The sequence below is a fragment of the Oryzias melastigma genome, linkage group LG19 (genome assembly GCF_002922805.2).
Source record: "Oryzias melastigma strain HK-1 linkage group LG19, ASM292280v2, whole genome shotgun sequence".
In the NCBI taxonomy this organism is placed as follows: Eukaryota; Metazoa; Chordata; class Actinopteri; order Beloniformes; family Adrianichthyidae; genus Oryzias; species Oryzias melastigma.
This window is the reverse complement of record NC_050530.1, coordinates 11,795,912-11,818,560: the sequence shown is the minus strand read 5'-3', so window position 1 is coordinate 11,818,560 and position 22,649 is coordinate 11,795,912. Positions and strand designations below refer to the sequence as shown.

Here is a 22,649-nt window from a genome sequence, read left to right as displayed (position 1 = left end):
GCCAAATGCAGAGGATGGCCGTAGTTTGGGGACCCCTGCTTTAGAGGGTTACCACAAAGAATCATTTGCTTCCATCCAACCCTCTGCTCTACATCCACCTCATTCACACCAACCACCCTCATGTTCTCCTTCTCTGCATCTATGAACCTCCTCTTTGGTCTTTCTCTGCCTCTTTCCTGGTAACTCCTCCTCTAAATGAGTCCATCTCAATCTGCTTCCCTGCATTTATCCCCAAAACATCTCACATGATCTGTTCCTCAGATGGATTCATTCACCATCCTTTCTGTTCTTATCACTCCCAAAGAGAACCTCATATCTTTATCTCTGCTACTGTCTTTTTCTCAGAACAAACAACAAACCAACAACATGGCTTCTCACACTTTACCTTTTAACACACCTAAAACCTTCCTCCACACATTCCAACCTGCTTGCTCACACCTCTTCACCTCTTTCCTCCAACTCTGCTGCTCTGGACTTTTGAGCTTAAGTACTTTAAGACCAGCTTCAATGAGAATTGTGTTATTGGTGCTCTTATGGTATTTTTTTTCATGATGGAGGACATGTATGAAGAAAATTAGGCTTAAAATGGGTTTTCTGAGCATTTCTTCATGCAGATAATCATGAATCAGGAGCAGGCAAAATAATGCAGTTAAAACCACTGATAGGGCAACAAGCTCCATTTCTCCCTTAGAAAAATTGGGTATTTAGTTCAAATGTAATCAAATATTTCCAAACAAATTAAGGTCAAATTTAAACCCAAGTTCCTGGAGTCACGTATACTAAAAATCTACAAGTTAGCTTTAAATAGAACAATTCTCTATGATACACCAGCTAGAAAAAGTTGATTTTGCCTCCGTGAGGTGTGTTTGCAGTGTGAAAACAAGCTGTAATATTTAGACCACATCTCAGTTAAAAAAAAAAAAAAACAGAATAAAGGAACGCTGAAAGGAAGAACAAAGACGCGTCAATAGCAATCCAGACAGCTAACAAGCTGCATTTTGACAGACGTCAGCACTGAAGCGTCAATCACACGTTTAAAAATGTCCAGATGTCACTGTTTGCACTTGTTTTTGCACACCACCATGATGCACGTTCAAAAGATGAAGCCATGAACCGAATGCGTCGCTAGAAAGAAACTCATTGACAACTCTTTTTCTCCTCCACAATTGTGCTTTGCATTCTGGTGGCTGGGCGAGAGTGCTCAGCAGGAGCGCAGGCCATCGCTTCGTGTGAACAACAGTGCGCTGTTCATTGGCAGCCAGAGCCTCTTACCTCTCTGAACACTGCAGATAGGGACCTCATTAAGAAGCCTTGCAGCCTTTATGCCAACCACAGAGGATTGGTTAAGGATCACACCTGCTCTACTTCAGAAGAGTGTTTTTAATGAAGCACAGTTGCTATGAGATTTATTTTCAGGTGATTTTTTTGATGGTAAGATCAGGGTTTGTGGGTGATATTTCCATGCAAACAAGACAGTCATGTTTTCATCTTAATATCTGAAATAATCTGAAACATTTCCTAAAACTTTACCCAGAATGCTTAAGAGTCTGAATACTCAAAACCATTTATTTTTTTAAGTTTTTGAGATGGTTTTAAGAGGCACTTTCACCATGTTGTTTTCAACATTTCTTCACCCTTAAGACATGGGCGGAGCTACAAAGGGGCAGTGCCCCCCTGTTCCTTAGCTAAGATTAGCATAAATATTGACAAAGATTAGACAAACATCAATACAAGCTTTTTTTTAAAAAAATTGCACGATTAAAATAAAAAAACTGAGGCCTTTTTGCGCTCAGTGAGAACCTAGCATAAAACCACCTGTGTGCTGCCCCCTACAGGTTGAAAAAAGGTATTACGGTCGAATTTTGTGATTGGTCAACTTGTGTAAGTCCCACATCGTTTCAAGAGTTTCACGCCATCATGCTCTGGAGCTCTTGTTTAAAAGCTCCTCCCATCTTTGATTCAGTAACGGTTGATCGTTATCGTGTTAGCCTTTGCATGGCTCGACGATGTATTGCCTTTGGTGGTCAAAAATCTATTGGCTTGCTCAACTTTCCAGTGAACTTGGAAGTTATACAATCGTGGTTGAGTGGAATTGACATTGAATCCAACAAACTCCATTCTGGTGATGGGATCTGCAATGAACATTTCACTCGGGATTGTTTGCTTAATAGCTAGCTCATACTGATAGCGTCATTTTACCACTAAGATACTGGTCCACTTCAGTCTGGACTATGAGCGCCTGCCTCAGGAGAAGGTAGTAGAGGAAAATCCTCAACCTCCACGGAAAGTTCTGTGAAGAAACTGACAAAAATTTTCCTCGGTACCACTCTCCATAACCTCACTGTTAATCACAGATCCAAACCACACCTCCTCCACTCAGCGTCCCGTCCTCCTTTGTATTTTACATTTTACAAATCTGGGCTGAGATCGGAGTCAGCCTCCAACTGTCCTGTTCCGTTTCCCTTTAAGTATTAAGTTTTCTCGCTGCTGTAGTTTTGTTGAATAATATTTTTGTGAGTCTGAGCTTTATGGTCCTCGTCATGGGTTTCTCCTCTTCATGATGTAACAAATTTTCCTCCGGAGACAGATCCAGACTGCAGGCAGCCCTTTCAATAATTCAAATTCACTGTTTTAAAGCTAATCTGTGGAGCAGAAGGAGCCCCGTGTCCTTGCAAAACACTGCATCAGTAAAAACCTCACACTCGTGCGACAGCACAAATATAGTCATGTTTGCTCGTTTGTGCTTTTTAATTAATTACAGTCCATTTTTTTTGCAACATTGTGTCTTTTTTTGTCAAAAATGAACTAAATTAGCCATATAACACATCTTCACAGTGAACGTGGTGTTTTATAATGTAATTTTAGGCCTCATATCAGGATGCGGCAAATAACTGAGCTGAGTAAAGGTGATTTTTCCAAGAAACCACTGTGTATATGTATTGATTGCTGTGGTGCAGCAGTTTTTTTATGCAGTGCTGCCTGAGGATGGAGAAAGCTAAATGAGATGCTTTACATTGAAATTGTAAAAAGATTATCTGTTTGAGCTTTTTTTTGGTTTTTATAATGTTGATAACAAATAATGCATTTGTTTTTTGACTTGTGGTTAATAAATATAAAATGGTTCTGAAATGTAAACTTGCTTTTAAGACATTTTCTTAAAGTTACCACTTAATTTTTTCAAATTCACCTTCAATTTTGCTGTTAAGGTTCATTTTTGAAGCTTGATTTTTCTATAATTTCTCTACTGTGACTTTCACCCTTTATACTAAGAGGCAGTAGTGGAGCTAGAACATTTTAGACAGGGGGACAGGAGAGGGGCAGATGATTTTGGAAGGGGGGTAAATAAAAACATTTTCATTTGTTGTTCATTTAGATTAATTTAACGACAATTTAATGATTTTATTGACTTTTTCCCCCACTGGTTCACACCTGCTAGGAAGCATTAGATGAAAAAAATATTACAGGTAAACCATCCACAAAGCCACAAATCTAAAACTTTTCCAAACATTTAGTCAATTTTTAACAGAAAACGTGCATTTAGAGATGCCTTTTTTAAATTGTGTTTGGATGCCACAAAGATTGTGGCTTTTAGCCAACAAGAAATGTTTTGACGCCTCAGATATGACGATTCAGATTTAGAAATGTCCTCTATGAAGGACACATTTGCTTTACTGGTAATCAGGAGGTAAGTTGAAAAAAACGCCCTTAGTCAGAATGCAGAAGCAAATTTCCAGCCTCCTGCATCTGTATACCTGCAGTTCCACTGTAATGAACAACACCCAAGTCTTTAATTTAAAGTCTTGTACTGCGAATGGCTCATGAGGGTTACTGACCCTCACAGCCACATCACCCCCCGAGTGAAAGCTTGACAAATGCCAAAACAGGGTTCATTCCACATCTCAGGGTAAGTGATGCTGCTGCACCCTGACATTGAGCTATTTTAACTCCGAGAGACACTGCCAGCTGTGCATTTTTCTGCTCCCATCATCAGCCTCAGCCATTCATTATGCTCCCACAGGATTTATGTTCAGGTGCTAACCGCCAGTGTAATAACCTATATGAGAAGTTACAGTAAGAATGCAGTGTGTGACTGCGGGAATCTGATAATGAGGCTTTTCACCCACAATAAAAGCCCTCTACAGCTAAATGAGACAGTTGTTCCTATTTTGATAGTAAATTCAAAGGATTGTCATGGTAAAAAATGCATTTTGGGAGATTTTTTTCGGTTTTTTGCATGCTAATTATATTGAAAAAGCATTGTTGACTGTAGGTGAAAATGGGGAAGTTTGCTGCACAGCAGATGTGATTCCCAGCAGAGAGGAAAGGCTGTCCAACATAACGGTGATGGGTGCTTTATTGAATTCTAGTGTGGTTCCTCCTATGAAAAACCATGCCATCGATTTCCTGCGAAAAATCAAAGAAAACACGGTGATTCACGTGTGATTCACCACTTCGCTTCCCGCACTCATTACCCAAATGAACAAAACCTCGTTTCGTCTTCACAGGGAACTATAGGAGACTGCTTCCTACGTTATAAGACAGTACATTTAGATTAATAGATTTCCTAATGGAGTGCCTCCTCCATTAGTGTGCTAGTAACACACACACAACTCAAGCAATGAGGGCCCGAATTCCATCTTCTTCACTTGTTAACTTCTCTATGAGTTGCTGAAATGTCGAGTCGAATAATTAGCTATTCCGAGGTTCTTCTCTTGGCTGTATTGTTCATGCATTATTTATAATGGCATCTGCCTGAGAGGCTTCAGTTACTGGTGAAGCTCCTCAATGCCTTGCTGGAGGGAGAGCATTAAATGTTGCCATTTTGCTTTTAAATCTGTTTTGACTATTTGACAGCAATTGAAACAAAAAAATTACCAAATAATTGTACCCCTATAGGTAAACAATAGAAAACCTTACAAACAGAAGGTCACTGAAGCAGCTAGAAGCTGAAATGGTAATAAATTAAAATAGATTCAAAATCAAACTGCAGCCTACAGGTCAGAAGAAGATTTTGAATTTATTTTCAATAGAATACAAAAGAAAACAAAAACTGTTACATTTATTCACTTAATTACTTTAAAATCCAACTCTATTGAGCTATTTTAGTAGTGGTATATGACTACCAATTTTACCCAAAAACAACATAGTTTCTGGACTTAGTTTCTGCAGAGCAGCAGGAGTTCAGTAGAAATTCCCCTCCGAGTTGAGGGTGAGACGGTTTGTGCGGAGCAACCCCACCCTCTTGCTGAGTGTTCAGAGCAAGGAACTTGTGGCCCACTAGCACATAGAAGTGAATGCAATCTTTTTCAAACGGTATTTGTTCGTCTGCTTCTGATTCACAGTGATTTGAATAAAAAATATTCAGAAATACAATTTTGAGCTCAATTTTCTTTAAATATGTCCTCCATCATCAGAATAATGCCACAAAAACATGTTTAAAACACGGAAAAATAAAAAACTGATACAATAGCAATGAAGTAAAATTATATTATACATTTATTGCAGTATATAAAAATAAACAGAAAGTGAAGCAAACATTTTTTTGTCCAAAACTACTTTTAAATTGTTCAAATCATGAGAAAAGTGTTTGTTTATTATCTTTAATTTACTGTATTAATAAATACAATAGTCATGAAAAAGAATTTATGACAAGCCTTTGCTGGCATATGAAATATCTATTTAAGTAATATGTTAATGCTTTGACTTTATTGTCGCCTTTAACAGATAAAGAGCAGAATAATGTATGAATAATTTTATTTTCATTGTGCATTATATAACAAAATTGAGTGCATTGTAGTCCTCTTTTGGCACATTTGTAGAGAATAAATAAAATAAAATTAAAAAAATAGATAAATGTGAACACACCACCATACATTCGGCCAATGCATAGCCCCTTATGTTAGAGATTGTAGCTCCAACATTTCATTTTTTAACCAAAACATAGTTAGGCGATTTGTTGTATTAAAGGATTTCTAATAAAAATAAAAAATAAAAAAAATTAAAAAATACTGCAAGTATTAATTTTTAGCTGGCTGAACATATACAGATTTATTTATCTTTTAATAGCAGAATTGCCCTAAATATACAGCAGCCTATATATGTTCTGTCTTAGGCGTTATATTTTTAAATGTGCATCCAGGGTCATCAAATTTACTGTAGCTGTTGTTGCAGCTGCATCCCTTCTGCTAAGGAACAAGAGATGTGAAAAAAAAGAAGTCAGCTTCAAGCAGGGGCTGATAAATTCTTTGCTGGAGGCCACAATTTACTTAGTGTTAAAACAGCAGGACAGGTACTCCACAATTAGGTCAGGCAGCTACCAAACTCCGGACATGCTCTTGCCTGAGGAGAAACCGTCTCGTTTTACTGTCATCTGTATGTTTTATATTCACATTCTGCCCCGGAGATATATTTGAAGAAGCAGGATTTTCTTTTCACGTTAAAGGAAGGTGTCAGGGACGTGCATGGAAAGGACTCTTATCCTATTTGTGTGAAGCTATGTGCGGCATGTCGCCATTACAGTCGCCTTTTATGTTTCATGAGTTGGAAACTGGTATTTTTGTCTGAGCTGGCAGGGTGTTACACACCACAAAGCCACATTGAAACGACCTTAATCAGGCAGACCTCATAACAGAAAAGACACAGTAAAGCTAAAGTGCTAAATAGCAATTTTCTCAACTGAAAGAACTCGCCAGAATCTCATTTAAAAGTACCAAACTCAAAACATACACCCCCCCACATTGCTATTTTGTCATTTATTGCCCCTGTCTATTTTTAAAAAAATTGTATTTACCTGAATTGAACAGTTTTGGGATTAAAGAAAAAAAAACAAAACAAACAAATAAGCCCCCAGTGGGTATTGAACCAGGAGCCTCTTGATTGTTAGCACAGGAGTTTAACTGCTAGGCCATCTAGAAACTGGAAGTACATCACACAGCTCTGTGGATACATTCCATGGTTTATGCAACCAACTGCACTATTTGATTACCCTTTAAGCATGATGTCCTTCCTAAACTGTGCTTTCAACGTAAAATGTTACAATAGACTCTGTCCATAGCTGATTAGCATTATCAGCAACGACTCATTTTGTTGACATGTTCTTCATGGGAATTATGGCTAATCAGCCTACTAGCATGTTGACCGTAGGTGTCATTTGGATGCTGGGATGGTTATGTTCTATCACCATCTCACAGTTGTTAAAAGCTTTCAGTGGACGTGCCGTTGGAGCAAAATTCAGGCAAACAGCTGCCATAATTGTTGCAAAAATACAATTATGTTTCAGAAAGTGATAGGAGACCATAACCACGTGAGAAAACAGATGCTAACAATTATTCTTTAAATAATTGCACATTTTCTTAATTAAAGGAGAACTTTGTGTTTTTTTGGGGATAATCTAAAGATAAAGTCTCACAATTAACATCTGTCTGTCATCATTTGGATTTGCAAAAGAAAATAGTGGTCTTTGATTAGCAAGGATGGAGACATGTCGTTTATAAAAAGGTAAAATTAGTTTCCACAAGGACAACAAATAAAAAAGTTGCACCCCTAGGTTCAATTATGAAGAAAATACATAAAAAATTTGACTTATACTTCAAAAAATACTGCACTAAAAAATACTACTAAAGTACAAATTAACAGTTAAAATACCTGATATAATGTTTTGAAATATGGAAATCAGGGGAATAAAAAATATTAAAGATAATGTGCAAATTCAGGTCTTTTCAGACATGGGGAGGAAAAAAAATATATATATATGTTTTTTATTTATAACACGTTTAACAGCAAATACCAAAACTAAAATGGGTATAGGAACATTTAGATATTTTCGTTTAACTAAAATACCTCCAAGTTTCTACTTTTTGTGAGAGTTTTTTTACTTAACTCTTAAGTCTTTTACTCTGCGAAATTTTACTTTAAAAACATTTAAAATTTCTAACTTATTTTTTTTTGTCTCCAAGATTTCAAAACATCTTCCCTCCTGCATCATCTTGACCTTTGTTGCAGATTAAACAGTATAATCGTTAGAGAAAATCTTCATACTGCCGTGTAATTTTATTATTCCAGAGGCTGATATTGCACTATTGTGCATCCCTAATAAAATGTGCAGTAAAACTGTTTGTACGGGTACAATTTGTGCAAAAAGTTACTTAAGTTAATGTCAGTGTAACCTGATATAACTCTGAACCTGCAGCACAGTTCCGTTATCAGGTTGGTTTTTCAGACATAATAATTTCCTTAGGTTGATCATAAATTGTGCTTTTCTACCTGTTTTGATCACTAGAACACCCACTTTTTTTGTTGTATTAATAGCATATTTTTCTGTGAGGACCGGCAGCGTCCTTCAGTTTTGTTTAAAAATCCTGCCTTTCCTGTTGCTGATTACCTGGATATGGTGCGTTTTTGCTGATATGAGGTTTGGCATTAGTTGTAAAACAGAACACTGACCGTGACACTGGAGTTTGACTCCTATGGGAGATGAACTAAAACTGAGTAGTTTGTCAGTCTGTGAAATGTGTTCTGAGTCTGTTTGTGAGCAATCTGTTGAAAAGTGTCAACAGGCAGTGTTTACTATCGCCATAGCCAAATAAATAAAAAAACGTGATATTTTTCATTGGTAAAATGCTAATTAAACTGACTTTAAAAAAGTGTTTAAAAAGTGTTGCAAAGAGATTTTTTTTTAAAAAGGAAATCAAACATTTTTCTGGGTGAGGGATAATTGCATGTTAAAAGTCATTTTACTATCTACAAATAGTAGTATGTTCATCTTCATAAACAGTGTTCTGTGATATCTAAAGCTCCAGAACCTCAAAATTATCCCTCTATTGTAGCTCTTGGCATTAAATAAAGCTGCTAACTATTTGAATAAATAATATTTTGGTCAATTTATTTTAGTTAATCCAGTTTTGTCATTTATGTATAGATTTTAACACGAGCAAAAAAAATATTTAAGAAATAATTTAAAATATTATTTAAGAAAGGGACCTCTGAAATGTTTATCATGACCCCTGAACTCCCAAAAGTTCAAAGTTCCATTTAAAGAGTGATTCTTGACTCTGTTTTCAAATAGAATATTACCATGAATATTTTGGTTGTATCAGCACCAAAAACATATGAGAAAGACATGCTTTTGACCGTTTACAGTAGCTTATAACTCTTTTTGTTTGTGTTTGCAGATCAATACTGATGATTCTTGTTCTTACAGGAGGAAAACTGCAGGTTGGCCAAATAGTTCTGCTCGTCTCATTATAGGATTTTCTAAAATCATATGCAGAAGCAGCATTGCTCAGCACAGCAAAGATAGTCCAGCAAAAGCTCCGCGTTCCCTCGGGGCATCTGTGTGGATCTCAGCCTTAAGGTTTGCCTCTTTGTTTTGCAAACAGGGGGAGGGAGTGATAAGATGCTGCAGACACGCGGTCGTTCCAAGGTTCTGCTTGGCTCAGCATTGGGGTCTAGCAGCATTCTTTTTTCTGCTCTAGCTTCAGCTTCCTCATCTCCAATTACTGCATCTTTCAGAGCATGCAGTGCCTTCATTACACAATGGACTCCAAAATGTGACTAAATGAGCCTGGTCCCTTTGATGGGTTACTTCTTGATTTGAGATCATAGCTAATAGCTTCTAAGAAGAACACATTTATTGCTGTGATGCAACTTCATGAAATCGGATTTTATTATCCAATGTATGAAACAAATCTATGGGGCCCTGGACATGACATGAATAAAATAAAAAAAAATGTTCTCTTCTATTAATAATTTGCAGTAACAAATTAGTATTTTGTGTCCTTATATTGTTTTTTTGTGGACACAAATTAGCCTTTTGGGCACACAAATTAGTGTTTTGTGTGCACAAACAAGTGTTTTAGCATCATCAATTATACCACTTATTTGTGGATACAAAATACAAAATACTAATTTGTACCCAGAATATTATTCATTTGAGTGCAAAAAGATTTTTCGTTTGTGACCACACAATAACTAAACACTAAACAAAACTACAGAGCTGTAACTGATAATTATATATATAAAAAAAAAAAGTAGTTTCCTTAAGCCTATCATTTCTGGTAACAAAATTAGTGTTTTGTGGCCGCAAATCAGCATTTTGTGCACACAATTTAGTGTTTTTGTCAAAATACTGATTTGTGCCTGCAAAATCCTAATTTGTGTGCACAATATGATAATGATTGCGAAGAAAAATGCTAATTTGTGTGCACAAAATGCTAATTGGTGTGCAAAAATGCTAATTTTTGCATACAAAATAGTAAATTGTGGCAGCAACATGCATATTTGGGTGCACAAGATGCTAGTTTGTGCCCAAAAAATACAAAATTATATATGCAAAAGGTATAATTTGGTCCACAAACTACTAATTTGTGCATAGCTGTACCAACATGTGTGCATAAAAATACTCATTTGCGCACAGCTGTACCAATATGTGTGCATAAAAATACGCATTTGCGCACATGCAATACTAACTTTTACCCACAAAATGCTAATTTGTGCCTACACGATAATATGTGCTCCAAAAATTCTAATGAGCCCAAAGTTCCAATTTGAGTGCACAAAATGCAAATTTGTTCGCACAAAATGCAACATTGTTGCAAAAAAAAAGTACAATTGTGCCCGGCAAACACAAATTTGTGCTTAGAAATGCAATGTTTTGTGCCCACAAAATACTAATTTGTACCCACGAAACAATAATTTGTGTTCACAAAATTTCAATTTTTGCACACAAAATGCAAAATTGTTGCAGCAAAATGATAATTTATGTGCAAAAATACAAATTTAAATTTGTGTGTGAAAAAAAAAATCACATTTTTGCACACAAAAGACTAAATTGCTAATCTATGGGTACAAAATAAAAAAATGTGCGCAACAATTCTAATTTGTGTGCAAAAAAATGCTATAAATTAGACTTTTGTGGCCACAGGATGCTATTTCTGTGCTCAAAAGGCTAATTTTTAGCCACAAAACACAAAATTGTCTTCTCAAAATACTAAATTTTGGCCACAAAATGCTAAATTATGAGCACAAATTGCTCATTTCAATTTGTACCTAGAAAATACTAAACAGTGTGCGCAAAATCCTAATTTGTGGACACAAAATACTAATTTGTGCCCACAAATTATTAATTTGAGGCAACAATTTGTTTTTATTTTAAATTTCAGGTTGGAAGTCTATCCTATATAACCTTCAGCTTGTTTCTTAACAGAAAAATGTCACCTTTGCTTGCTTTAATTGAGTACTTTCGTCGGCAAAAGCCAAAGTCCTCAGTCAGCCTGATTGCTTCTGCATTTCTGCAGTGTGCAAGTGTTTCAGATGGATGCACAATTCACAGCTGGCTACTTCATGGTTTAGAAGAAGAGATGTGTCGCCTAATGCACAGATTGCACTCTTTCCTGTGCTGCAGTGCGGGCAGGCGTCTTACCTTGTGAAACATAATGCGTCCTCTGCTTCTAGGCCCTCCAGCACTCCAGCTCAGATGATCAATTTGATCCAGCTCCATGTTGCTCAGCAGCAACTTAATCCCGTAATGCTGTGGTATTTGTTGCAATCGAAGAAAAACACATTACTCTTTTTGGATTTCTTGTTTTCCCTTTTTGTGTACTGAAACCCCCCATTTTGCCTCAGTCACAGAGACTTTAATGTAGACGTCATATGAAGGAAAACTGCTTGACAGCGCTGCAGACAGGCTCATATTAGGTGTTGTGCTGGAACATTGTAGGTGTTCCCTTTAGTGTCCTTTTGTCATTTTCAGAAACAGCAGGACACAAACAGAACGGGACATTACTTCCGCCACTTAAGCCCCAGCACGCCAAATCAAGGCACCATAATGACAGAGCAAAAACAAGACGCCCCCCTGCTGCTCCGCGGTGACTACAGAGAGTCAGAGGGTGGCATGTAGATTCAAGACAGCACCCTCCTGCGTGCCCTTTCACAGTAATTTGAAATATACCAGGATGTGTAGCCAAATCAGTTTCATTAATCAGGAAAAGCACATTAGTGTGCACATGATGGGGTGAAGCAGTGAAGAAATGTCCTGGAAGTCGGAGACACACATCAACGATCTGATAGGATGACACTGCCCAAGCAGTGGAGCAAAGCCTTTCTTTCATTAAAGATGTGACCCAGATCACCAGCCCATCCATCAGCCCGTGTTTATCCAGTCACCGGCTGAGTAAATGATTTCATGAAGCTGGATAAATGACAAGTGGAGGAGATGCATAACGCTCTGATCGCCGTTTAACCCTAACAGATATCCCGCCGCTTATGCCATGTTCTCACTGCAAATATCATCTTCGGAAAATCAATAAGGAATATTGCAGAGGCTGAAGAACGCAGTTATTGCCCAGAGAGTGAGGGATTTCATCAGACAGGTTTCTCCAGACTAAATTCTTGGGATTTGTGTGTTGTGTATTTTAGATCATGAAGCGTTTTTGAACTAAGATGTGTCCGTTGAGGACAGTTCATGACATTCCAAAATCAGCCTCATTAAAGGTGGGCTAATGGAAACAAGTTTGGCAGTTGGTTATTACAGACTATTGTTTTATTTTATTTTTTTTAGCTTGCCATTTTGTTGTGTGGAAAAGTGAAACCTTGCACTAATATACTGATCTCTCCTTAAAAGAGATCAAAAGGGAAAAAAATAAGAATTTTATTTTCATGAAAGCTTCTTATATTTTTATCATTTTTTTTAATGCAGATTTAATTTTTATGCATCTTTTATACATTGATTAAAACTAATATAAAGCATGTTCTTTTCTAAAACTTCCCAGAAAATACTTTTTTTTTTGTTTTTTTGGTTGTAACTCGACAAACTAAGAACAATCCTGGTGACAATCATTTGCTTGGCACTGGATTAGTCTTTTATTAGGTCTAAATGTCCACCGGAACTTTGATCTGATTGAAAACAGGGTTTTTGACTCCCTTTCAGATAAACCAAACAATCCATTAAGTTAAATTGATGAATTGTTGGTCCAAAGGGAGAAAAAAAAAAAAAAAACACCCACAAGGTGAAGCTAATTTAACAACAATGTCACTCCTGGTTTGTTCCTCCTACACCTTCAACTACACTTGCAAAATTTCACAGGGATTTCATCAACTTTTTGAACTCACCCAGTAAGGTGGTGGATCACAGCCTTGCTCATCAAAAAACAATTATGTGGAACGTTTGTAATGGCATCTGATCAAACTAAGTTTTGCAACATTACTGGCTAAATGGCATCCCAACAGAGAACATCTTTCAAAGAAAACGACAAGCTTTTAAGTGGTTTAGGAGCACCCCTGCTGCTGTCATGCTGAGCTGAAACGTGCATGAAAATTCTGCCATAAACCCTCGAGATGGCGTGTGGGATCAGATTTGGCTTGTTTGGGGCTTACAGCTTTGTGGTTTCCTGCTGTCAAAGTCCAGGTGAGGAGAGGTGGATGTCAACTCTGAAAGGAGGAACATGGTTCTGTGTCAGTCGTCAGTCTGATGCTACACTGGTCGCACGTTTGTGAACGCCAATTAGCATACGGTGTTCACACTGGAATGTCGCTTTACCCCATACTAGTGCATATACCTACAGTTGGAAGAGGCTTGATGTGAAATTTGCTCAAGGCTTTTTCTTTCACGGCCCTATTTTGATAAATGAAAGATTCGGCATCATGTAATTCACAAAACTAGAAGTATACTTCTAGTTTTGTGGCATTGAGATGATCATATCTGACAGTGTCTTTTATTTTGAAAGGAACTTCAGTCAAAAGTTAAATAAGGCTATTTTCTTTTAATGTTTGGCCCAATCCAAACTCTTCCCTACTCCCTTCCCCTTCATTTAACCCTCCAAGCAGAGAGTTATGAAAAAACTGTCTCAAAATTTGGACGCTACTTTTTTCTTTGACGTCACCAATAATCGCCAATCTGCTAGCATTAGCATGGGGCTTTGAGTACTCAAATATATATAACAACATTGGTTTTATACGTAGCATAAGATTGAGGGAATCATTGCGGATAGTCAGCTCTATTAGGCTACCAGCTTTGTTTTACAGCGACTACCTTGCAGCCTCATTGACAAATGGCAGAAAAGGTGGCATGTGTGATATGAATCATAAAATCCCGAGGACCTCCAGTATAAATATTCGCTCCCTGATCCTTTGCTTTGCTCTCTTTGCAAACTCTTGCAGCCTGACTTGGAGTCAGAGGGAACGCATCGATTCTTGACCTTGTTGAAGGGCTGAACGCAGCCTCAGCTCGGTGTCCTTCCCGCTATACAGCTGCCGGGAGAAGATTAGCGGTCTGGCATTTAGGGTGTCCTGCTGGGCTCCTGTTGTTCTTGGCAACATTCCGGGTAATTCCTAGATATCCTGCGTACGAGCGATGAAGGACGAAGGATGATGATCTTTAATGATGTGCAAATATTTTCTGCAGAGCAAACGCGAAGGTTCAATTACTCAGCTTTCAATTGAACAGGCTTTTCTTCATGAGGACATTTTCACAGCTGCAGGGGAAAATGTTTACTTCAGAGAAAAAGACTAGGACGGGAAAGCTGAAGTGACTCCATTATAAATTCTTTCCAGAGCTTTTTCGGCTCATTCTTCAGACAGATTTATTTTTTTGCTCATAAAGATGCTGTCGCCGTACGGTTAAGTACGCAGGTGTTTGTAAAAGTATATTTTCGGGGTATGGATGTTGAAATAAACCACGCAGAGCCATAATTCTCCCGAACACAGCAGGCCACTCAATATCCAAACACAAAGGGAGAGGCTGAGGTGGGTATTGATGTGCACGGCCTCTGGACTATAGCCAGGACGGTGAAATGGAATGAAAGGGAAGCAGTCATTCCCTTGTTAACTCAAGGTTGCTCTTTACAGAAGCTATATCTTTCGGCGTTGTCGATACGCCGCTTAATAAATGTCATTTGCGCAGCGATTGAAATAAAAACATCCAGATCACATCTGCCTGCTGACTTTTGAGGACTGCCAACGTTCTTCCCTTTGTTCCTCCAAGAAGGATACGGCTCATTCAACGCCTCTGAATTGGCAGGAGACAGTTGTTTGGCATGTAAACACAGCCAGAGAATTGGCCTTTGGTGTTTGGGGAGCCATGCCAGCTCGCAGAAGCTGCAGCTGATCATCCGATGTTAATAGGCGCTCATAATCCGCTGTGAATGTCTGGCGTTGTCCCTGGAGGTGAGCGACACTTCGTCTTTTAAGAGCTGATAGTTTAGCTGCAATAAGTGCAAGAAGTCAGCTCCTTTGTGCATGCCGGACTGTAGCAAAAACTGTTTCTGCTATCCCTAACTGCCGGTTTTTCTCTCTTTTTTTTTTACTGCTGCTTGTCTTTGCCACAGGAAGTTGAGGTTAGTGTCTCCCTTGTGTTTTGTCTGTTTTTGTCACTGATGGTGTCACCTGTCTAATGAGCAGGAGTGTTTAACACAAAAAAACACATTACGGAGCCACTGCTGTACTTAGAAACAAAATAAAAAGATATGATGAAACAGGAGGAAATATGACTTTTAATTAAAAGTGTTTTTAAGCCGAAACTCCTAAAGCCATCGTAGAGAAACGAGGGTAAAAGTGCCTACGTCTTACTCTGAGCAGTATGTAAGCTGCCTGCGGCTGAACTTGTTCGGCTTGACTTGAGAGCTCAGTCTTCGTATCCCCTTGGCAGAGAAAAAAAATAAAAAAATTCTGAGCTTAGCTGATCAAACCTTATCCTAGGGCTGCTTGCTGCCGAGCAGCAACTGCTCTTTAGTTGATTTTCTCTGTCCCGATACCGAGAGAAGTGGGTCAGAGCCTATACGGCAGCAGAGACTTTTCATTGTTCCGCTGCCACACCTCTAGCAATGCTCATAAACTCAGTGTTAGTGAGCTAAAGTGAGCTTCTTCTCTACCAGCAAAAGAGCTCATATATGCAAAACAAACATAAATCAATGTCTCTCTATGGCTTCTTGCTGGTAGCTATTTCAATTTTTGAGATTTGCACCAAATGTCACCTCGTATTTAAGTATATTAGTACTCAGATATGGTACTAAAAAATGACAGCAGCCATTTGTCTGGAGTGTTTTCAGCCGTCTGCGTGCACGTGCACGAGGGAATATCGTTTCTGCCACAGTCCGGGGACTCTGAAGCCAAAGTCACCTCCAAAACAAATCCTTTACCGGGGAGCAGTGTGATGATTTTTTAGACTGTCCTCTGGCTGATAGATGACTGTGACTTTCATTGTGAGGGTTCATTTAGGGGCTGCGAGTTCAATTCAAAATAGAACAACAAATTTCACTGGAAGAGGGGAAAGCATAAAACAGCTGCTAATCAAAGGTGGAAAATACATTTTCTGTGATCCTCAATAGGAAAATTAAGTTCTCAAGATTGACTTTTTATTATTTTTTGCTATTTTCTATAAAAAAATGCTCCGACGTGCACCTTCAAATTGTGCAGGGAAGCACAATTCAGATAAAAGCATGAAAAGTTTATCCCTTTTGAGGTTAAAGTCACAATTTTTAGGCAAAAAAACTTGAATGCAGTTTCTCCAAACTGGAAGCAGCTCATTAGAAATTCACCTTTGTTGTGGGCAGGACTGTTTGCATAGAGCATCCCACCCCCACTTCCCGTCCCCAATAACTGAAAGCTATTTACACACTCTCCCACTATCTTACAGCCGCTCCAAGCTAACATTAGCGGTGCAACAAAACATGACGAGTAACAATGAAGCTGTCAGACAGTTTTGAGGCAGATGCCATTTCTGATGAGGAAAACAAAGACGTATAACAGGGTGGAGTGGATCAGGGGGATTGTGGCCCACCTAGAGTATTTTCTACCTCACAAATATACTCTTTTTCAAACAGCATTTTAAATTATTTTTGAATAAAGACATTTTCTTTATATATGTCCTCCCTCAAGAACAGGTTAAAACACCAAAAAAAAAATAGTTTTCATTGGAATGGGACTTGGAAATCTTTGTTCCTTTAATAGTCATTGCACACAACCACTACCAAAATTTAAAAAAAAACATTTAAGATACGAAAAGATTTAAAAAAAATAATGTTTAGCCCAGATTCCAAACTAAGACATCCATTTATTTTAATAATGTATAAAATAATACTAACATTGACATTAAAAATAAAATGTAGGGCTCTACATTGCTGCTAGTAACTTAATTTCCGAATGACTTCATTTTTGAATGCTAAGAAATGATCTTTTTCAAATTGAAATCAACTTTTATCTAATTTGGAAATATTTTGGGTCTTTCCTGTTGTGTTATTAAACATACTAAACAGATTTTACCTTTTTCTTTTTTAATTATGTTAACTGTAAAAATAAAATGTTTGTGAAAGTTTTTGCTTTTTATGTGAATTAATCCCGTTAATGAAAATCTTTTATTTTTCAGGATGACTACATCAAAAACACAGAAGAAAACGTGGGCTTTGATGAAAGTAAGTCTTTTTATCCTTTTCCTCTGATTGAGGTGAATTTGAGAGAGAGCTTTTAAAACTGTAGAACAAAAGCATTTAAGGGATAATTTTAAAATGCAAAAATATTAAAGGATACATGTATTTTACTTTCAGCTGTACAATAAATCACTGAAACAGAAATGTTGTTTTGTTGTCTGAGGTCCGTCAGCTTGTGGTGAAGGACCTCAGACGTTGTTGTCTTGGTGTCAGAGCTTATGAAGGGTGAGAACACAACTGTGATTCAGGGAAATGGGGTGAACCTTCACAAAGATCCATTAGTTTGAAAAGCCTGCTGCTGTAATTGCCTTTGTTGCTGAGAGCTTAACCCAGAACTCCCGCTAGGAGTCATTTTCCTCCACAGGGGTCTGTTTCTATCTGAGGAAAAAAAAAATCATAATTTCCAAAGGAGGGATAGAGATTTATTCTAAAATATTTCAGGTTAAGATAGGCCTTTTTAGTTTGTTTTTTAAGTACTGGAAGCAGATCCCAAAACACCCAATGACGGCTAACATAAAATGTGTTAATAATTTCACACTGAGTGGAGGAGATTTCTCTGTCTGCAACAATAAACCTGAGAAAGCAGAAAATCCAGAGAGGAACCTTTCATTAGAGCTTCAGCACTAGGTTTTCTTAACCAACAGCCTGACTTTGTGTATATGTGTTTTACTTATTATTGATTAATAAAATGATGACTTATTTGCAGTTTTGTTCATATTCACACATTTTTTGTTATATAAATATGCTTTATGTCCACATAGAGATGGTTTGTTTTAACCCGGTGTCGTCTCATGTCTGAGAGTTTTAGGAACAGCTGCTCTGTTTGGCCCGGTGATAATTTACCAGCTGCTTCTCTTTAGTTTTTGACCTGTGCAGCTTTCCAAAAAGCTTTAAAAAATCCACTGAACTGCGGGTGAAATAATGTAGCCTTTATATATCATACAACTCAGAAAAACACAAATCAAGCTTATTAAATCTTAGAAGACAACAAAATAAGATAATATTCTTGTTATGCTGAAGCTTCTTAGTAACAAAGATGGAGATCCCACTGGAGAAGAAGCACGCTGGAGACGTAATGGAACAACGAGGAGGGGGAGGCAAAGAAATCCAACATCCATAATCCAAAGACAAAAAACTCAGAGGCAGAAAAAGCAGATCGATACACCAAGGGGACAGACTTAATCTTAACCAGCGACAGAAAAAGGGGTCAAAAAAACAGCCAGGGAAAGAACTATGAAAACTGTGAAACACAGACGTGAGCTGGGGCTCAATGAAGTGGCAAAGAGTGAGAGGTACTCAGTCCTAAATACTATGTAAAACTCACCACAGATCATGACGGAGACTTAGCTTATAAGGTGAATTCACTTCCTCGTTTGCAGTTCACCAAAATACCTCTAGGTGGCTCCTCACAGAATCAAGTCAATCCCAATTGACTCCAATGTTAAGTGAAGGTTTAATAAAAGAAGATGAACTTTAAAAAAATAAAGTTGTACTCAGACTTACTTATCTATGTCAACTGTACTATTCTTATTCATACTTGTATATTCTGTAATTTTGCACGAATTAGGGATGCAATGATTGTTTATGTAAAACCAAACTGTGTGTAACACCAATTAAATAAAGGCTATCCGAATTCTGCCCCTACGGCTTCTCCCTACCCCTACATTTAACCATCCAAGAGGAGAGTTATGGAAAAATAGAGTGTCCAAATTCAGACCACACTACACCTTGATGACCTCATCATTATTTGCCGGTCAGCTATGTTAGCGCGTAGCTGTAAGCAGATACCCCTACTCCTCCAAATGCTCCTACAATTGGAATAGTAGGGAGAAGCTGTAGGGGTAGGTGGAGAATTTAGACCCTAAATTGTGGGGAAAAAGTATCATTACATCCCAACTGCATACCATCAAGTCTAATGGTTAAATGCAAATTGTGTTAAATTTAAGAAGAATTTATCATTTATTGTTTCATTACAAGTTTTTCTTCATTGCTGCTTGCTTATTAGCAAATAAAAAAAAAAGATTTTTCTGGATTTATGTTGTTTTGTAATAGGGGTGGGCGATACTGGGAAATCGTGTATTGATCTGATACCAAGTCATTACTGGGCTAGTATTACCAATATCAATAGAGACAGATACTTTTTTTCTTTAAATGTTGTATCATATAATAATTTCATGAAATATATATTTTTTTGTTAATTAAATGTATCATAAAACACAGGACTTGGACTTTTGGCAAATAAAAATGTTTATTACTTAATTAGAAATCTGATCTAAATATTAATTAAATATAGAACAGGTATATTAATAATGGCATAATACCAGAATAATAAGAAAAAAACTATAACTAGTGAAATATTTTTAAAAAAAGCAAATGTAAGTAACAGCACAGCAAATATATATATATTTTAAAAAGTAGTAAAAAAAAAATATTAAAGTTACTAGTGAAAAAAGCAAACAAAAGCAACACTGAATCCCAAGAATCCTGTCACTGCATGCAAATATGTGGCTCTTTAATGATTCTTGACTCTGATGAGGCGGGGAGGTGAGGGGCAAGGAGAGAAGAGGTGGTGCTCTGTTTACACATACAGCCAACGTTGCCAGATTGAGTGGTATTCTGCACAAACTGGGAAGGTTTTTACTCAAATTGGGCTGTTTTTTGCCCAATCTGGCAACACGGCATACAGACAGACGCTGCACTTGCATGAACTGGGTAAATACATTTCATTGAAGAAAAGGAGAGTATCAAAAGTATCACTCTATCCTCGCTGTATCGATACTTCACCCTGGTATCGATATGCCTTTTCTGCAATACATAAATTGAACACAAACAAAACCATAACCTGAAAATTGAGGTTAGAGCAAATGACAGCTACGACTTAAAGAAATGATCTAAAATTTGGGTATGAAAACATTTTTAATTTACCTTTGTGTAGTATGTCATCAATTTAGAGCAAATATTAAAAAATGTAATTACATAAGAATAAATGTTACTATTTAAACACATGGTTTTGTGTTGTTATGACCAAATCGCTATACTTAGATTGTTCTCATGGTGATTTTGACGTAGTAATTGTGCTTTAGCTGCAGCTTTTAGCAAACTCTTTGAAACATGGGGTTAATAAAGTGCAGTATGATTCATTTATTCCCCAGATCAATCTATATCCGTGCTGTTCAAACATATTGTAGCCAATTAGAAGGGTCTTGTGAGAGTGTCCTGGCTTCACAGTGGGAGTGCTGAAGGTTGAGTGTTACCGCACATTTGTGCTCCTTTAAAGCAGAACCCAAGAACAGAAGTGATCTGTGCTCACAGCTGCAGGAATCACTAATGAAATCTCCTTAAAAATGCCTGGCTTGCCGCAGCGTGGGCGACGTTCCTTCATTTGAGCTGCATTGATTTCATCCCCAACACAAATCCCTCTGGGGCTAATTGTGCAGACTCGATCAAGAGTCTTCTTGATCGGAAATTTGACGAGACAGCAGAGAGTGCAAATAAACTGAGCTTTTAGTTAGAACAAAAGAGGCAACAGCAGACTACAAACACTTCATGTGAGTCTTAAACGAGATGATTAAGAGGCATCGGCTCGTTTCTGCAAACCCCTCCTGACTTATGGCTCGACTCAGAGCAGACGGCAGCTCACCTCTGCTTTTATGGACCCATTCAAATCATATTAATCATTTAGATGCCTTCTCTACTTTTGCTTTAATTTCTTTAATCTGATTTTTAAGACAGCAATTAAACTTTCATGAGCTTAGCTTTTAGATAGATAACAAAAGGGTTTTTCCTACTTTAATGTTTTTAATGTTTCATGTAAAGTATTTTTATTAAATAGATTTAAAAATAACCATTTTTAACCTTTTAATTCATAAAATTGTGAAAATCAACAAAAATATTTTTCTTATTTATTACTTGGAACTGCAGTAACATTTTCAATACAGCATTGGTTGATTTTGTTGTCATAAATAACTTTTTGAGCTTTAAAAAAAAGAAAAAAATCTCAACCGGTAGTTTGCAGAAGTACATACACCCACTTTGTCCTAAAAGCACATAAATGCATTAAACTCTGACTCTATATAGAAACCATGTTTCCATGGTAATGTGAAGCGCAGAAAAGTAAAACTGTTTGACTAAAGAAAACAAACAAGAATGTCTGCAGGGTCAAGTAAAACTTCTCTTTTATTGAGTTTAGTTAGATTAAGCAGATGATAATTATAACAGTTTTTCATCTCTTATTGACCTTTTATGTTCTCTAATTTCTTCAACACTTTAAAGCTTTATTCGTTAAGCTGCTAAAAGCACACCAGATTATGAAATCCTGAAACACTTCAGGCAACTTAGAAATGACCTTTCTCTTCTTCATTTTGACACAAATTTAAAGGAAAAAAATCCACTTGTGGGTGCACACGAGTAGGAGCATCAGTGCGGCTGTCTGCAGAATGGAGATTTTTCATCCAGCGTGGTTAAAATCTCCTCAGGCAAGACGCTGAGCTTTTACTGCTTTTTATTAGTTTGTGAAGACGATGAAAACAGCTCGTCAAATTTAAAGAGTGCTGCATCGAAAGAGAAAAAGTAAATATAATGGTACAAATAAACGGTTAAAAAGATGGACAAAGGGACATTTCCCAAAAGTTAAAGTCCAAATAATTGTGACACACCTCAATAGAAATTCATTTTTATTTCGCCCCGACAGAACAATAAGATCCAGTGTCTGGAATCATGTTTTTAACATGTTTTTGTGGCCTTTTTATTGTGATTGAAGACATATATAAAGAAAATTGAGCGTAAAATTGCATTTCTGTGTTTCTTTATTCAAATCATTGTGAATCAGCAGAAGATGAAAAAAGATGTTAGAAAAAGATCATATTTGTGACGTAGAAAATACACTGGGTGGGTTAAAAGCTTCGCTCCATATGGATTCATCCACTTGCAGACAATTAGATCCACCCACGTCTTTTGTTTTCTTCGTCTAAAAACTGTACGTCTGGATAGCTCCAATACTTCTTACTGTTTTTGCTCTGCTAGTAATGCTAGGTTGGGGTTGTGAGAGACTGTAAGCTTCCAGGACAAGTCATAAAAAGATGGATGATGGGAAGTGGAAGCAGGGTTGCTCCACACCAACCAAGAGCTGAAATTCTAATGATATCCAACAGAAACTGTGTCCTAGAAAAATAAAACAGTTCTTTAGATTTTTTGCTAAAACAGCATAATGATAATTAAAAAAAAAAAAAAAAA

General features: G+C 37.2%; 1 protein-coding gene across 2 annotated transcripts in view; it reads left to right on the top strand.

Annotated features, from left to right (window-relative positions):
• Positions 1 to 22,649, top strand: part of LOC112154571 (testican-2) — a 38,662-nt gene that overhangs the window by 3,203 nt on the left and 12,810 nt on the right. Inside the window, exons 2-3 of one of the 2 annotated variants that reach the window (XM_024285611.2) lie at positions 15,321 to 15,329; positions 17,357 to 17,402. In XM_024285611.2, the coding sequence (XP_024141379.1) occupies positions 15,321 to 15,329; positions 17,357 to 17,402 (55 nt within the window). The remainder of the gene's footprint in view (positions 1 to 15,320; positions 15,330 to 17,356; positions 17,403 to 22,649) is intronic. The other variant, XM_024285612.2, reaches the window with a different exon arrangement.